This window comes from Babylonia areolata, chromosome 10 (assembly GCF_041734735.1).
Source record: "Babylonia areolata isolate BAREFJ2019XMU chromosome 10, ASM4173473v1, whole genome shotgun sequence".
NCBI lineage: Eukaryota > Metazoa > Mollusca > Gastropoda > Neogastropoda > Buccinidae > Babylonia > Babylonia areolata.
The window spans coordinates 7,198,513-7,201,574 of record NC_134885.1 but is presented as its reverse complement, the minus strand read 5'-3'; the positions used below and the strand labels follow the sequence as shown (position 1 = coordinate 7,201,574).

The window sequence follows — 3,062 nt, the reverse complement described above, 5'->3', positions numbered from 1 at the left end:
ATTTCGCCAAGGGAATGTGGACCGAAGTTTTGCACTTTTTTTTTTTTCTTGTTGTTTTCTTTTCTTTTTTTTTCTTTTTTTTTTAACAATACACACACTACACAGGTGCTTCAACCTATGATAATACAGCTCAAGTGCAAAAGAGTGAGAATATTTATAGATATCTAGACCAGGTTATAACTTGATCATGGAAACTAAAAGGTTTCTGATCTGGGAATAAAAATGAAGTTTCTTAACTGGAACAAGGTGTAAAAAATGTTCTTTTTTTTCTTGTTCTAAAATGATGGAGTCTTATAAATGTGTGCATAGTTTAAAATTCCTTTTTTCTTCTTCTTTTTTTTTCCTTTACCCAACAGGCAATCACCACAACTTTACTGAGAGGGGGAATAACCCTCCTTTCAACAGTTTGTGCACCCAACTCTTTCACCGTTTGATAAATTGGCTCCTTGACTTAAGTCACAGTTTCAATCTCCTGCCACTTTTCACCATGATCAGGTCCTTGTTCAGTCATTAAATTTCCACAACAGATTGGTAAGCTGATGATAAAAACTTAGACTTCCTTGAAACAGTCTTAATTCTGGTCAGATAAAAAGTGGGAGTGGAAAAAAAAATAATAAAAGAAACAAAGAAAGAAAAAAACAACAACACCAACCTGACTTCAGGTTTTGGACAAAGGTCAACCTGGGCACTGGTAAAGCTATGGACACATGTTTGCAATAAAACCAGGGTGGGATTCCATGCAATAATAATAATAATAATATATGAAAGGATAAACAAATTGGAATGGAAGCTAAGGGAACGCTAAAAATGGATCAAAGTCAACGTTTAAAACAGGACAAAATATTCACAGTACTTTTTTTTTTTTTCCCTTCTCTCCCCACTCACAGAGGGTTGGGGGAGAGGGTGGGGGAAGATCTGTAATAAATTAAGACTCGATGAAAATCAACACTGTCAAGTCACTCATTTACACTGTGTAGTCTTCAGGATCATTCATCCATGTAACTACATTTGACGTTTGATCACTACGTATCCATGTCCCAGCCACACACTTCGAAACACCATGTCCCAGCCACACACTTTTGAAACACCATTATGGGGTTTCTCACAGGTACTCGAAGTCGCTGTACGGTCAGGGGCACCACTAGGTCATGAAGCATCAAGTCCTGTGACTTGTATCTATAAGGCTCTGGTGATGGAGTCTGTTTGTCAAGACAGAATGCTCAGTTAGCACAATGTTCACGTGCATCTATTGCATGACCTCTGGACTCCCAAACGATGCGATGAACTAAGTCTAGGCTTTTTAATATCCTGAACCTCTGCAGCCTAGGGTAGGTAGGTCTGTCTGTCAGGAGGACAGTTCCAAGTCACAGACAAGAGTTTCTAGACTTGCTGTGCAAGAGATTTCAAATCGACCCACACCAGTCATTGGGGGAAAACTGTGATAACTGTAGCCAGGTTAACAGTGCCTGGGGTCAGGACTGCCGGCTGGGGCTTAGTCACACGTCCGTCTCCATCCCAAAGTTGTTGGCGCTGGTGGGGTTGTTGGCTTTCCCTGCGTGGTTCTCTTTCGTCTTTTCCGTCAGCGACACACTGTTGCCCTCCTCCATCTCCATGATGTCGGAGCCACACTCCGAATCGATGGAGCCCTTCTTCTCCGGGTAGTTAGGGCACGACTGGACATGCTTGTAGGTCCCCTTGTCACTGCTCTCCCCCTCCCGGTGGTAGAAGTAGTTGAAGTTGGACACTATGACCGGCACGGGGAGCGCGATGGTCAGCACACCGGCGATGGCACACAGCGACCCCACCAGCTTCCCCCACACACCTATAGGCCTCATGTCCCCGTACCCCACTGTCGTCATGGTCACCACCGCCCACCAGAATGCGTCCGGGATGCTGCGGAAGTGTGACTGTTCGGCGTCCGCTTCCGCGAAATACACGGCACTGGAAAACAAGATCACGCCTATGAAGAGGAAGAATATCAGTAACCCCAGTTCTCTCATGCTGGCTTTCAGCGTCTGCCCCAGAATCTGCAACCCCTTGGAGTGCCTGGACAGCTTGAAGATTCGAAACACCCTCACAAGTCTGATCACTCTGAGAATGGCCAGGGACATGGCCTGGTTATTGCTCTTGCTCTCGTCAGCCACCACGGTGCCCAGCGTGATGAAATATGGAATGATGGCAATGATGTCGATGCAGTTCATAATGTTCTTGAAGAAGCCCAGCTTCTCTGGGCAGGAGGCGAACCGGACTAACAACTCAAAAGTGAACCATATGATGCAGCACGTTTCTATGATGAAAAACGGTTCATTGAACTTGGGGATGTCGTCTTCGTGCAACGACCCATCGTCTCCTGTTGCATTGTTTGTGGCGTTCATCACTCGGTAGTGCTTGAAATCCGGTAATGTCTCCAGACAGAATATCACAATGGACAGCAAAATGATCACCACAGAAAAGATGGCTATCAGCCGGGCGGCTGTGGAACTCTCCGGGTACTCGAAGAGAAGCCACACCCGCCTCTGGAACTCGTTCTGTGGAAGCGGCTTCTCCTCCTCCTTGATGAAGCCCTCATCCTCCCTGTACCGCTCAAAGGCAATCTCGCCAAGTTCATAGAACTTGATCTCCTCGGAGAAGACATCGATGGGGACGTTGACGGGTCGCCTCAGCCTCCCGCCGCTCTGGTAAAAGTAGAGGATGGCGTCGAAGCTGGGCCGGTTCCGGTCGAAGAAGTACTCGTTGCGCAGGGGGTCGTAGTAGCGGTTCCTCTTCTGCGGGTTGCCCAGCAGCGTCTCGGGGAACTGCTGCAGCGTCTTGAGCTGGGTCTCGAACCTCAACCCGCTGACGTTGATCACGACCCGCTCGCAGCAGTCATAGTCGCTCCCTGGCGGGCCCATCCCATCGTCCAGATGGACATTGTCCTCGTCGGAGAGCTTGGGGAAGGACCTGGAATTGGGAAGGTTAGAGAGCGTGAGCAGCGGCTTCTGGTAGCTGTCCCGGTAGCCGTGAGAGGCGGGCCCCCCGTTCCCCTCCAGCCCCGCCATCGCCACCTCCATGATGACGCTGCC

The 3,062-nt window shown here is 48.2% G+C and overlaps 1 protein-coding gene across 1 annotated transcript in view; it reads right to left on the bottom strand.

Annotated features, from left to right (window-relative positions):
- Positions 1 to 741: 741 nt before the first annotated feature.
- LOC143286423 (potassium voltage-gated channel protein Shaker-like) overlaps positions 742 to 3,062 on the bottom strand; it is a 14,626-nt gene continuing 12,305 nt past the window's right edge. The window contains exon 2 of the mRNA XM_076593984.1: positions 742 to 2,940. Coding sequence (XP_076450099.1) covers positions 1,497 to 2,891 — 1,395 coding nt within the window. The 5' untranslated portion in view covers positions 2,892 to 2,940 and the 3' untranslated portion in view covers positions 742 to 1,496. The remainder of the gene's footprint in view (positions 2,941 to 3,062) is intronic.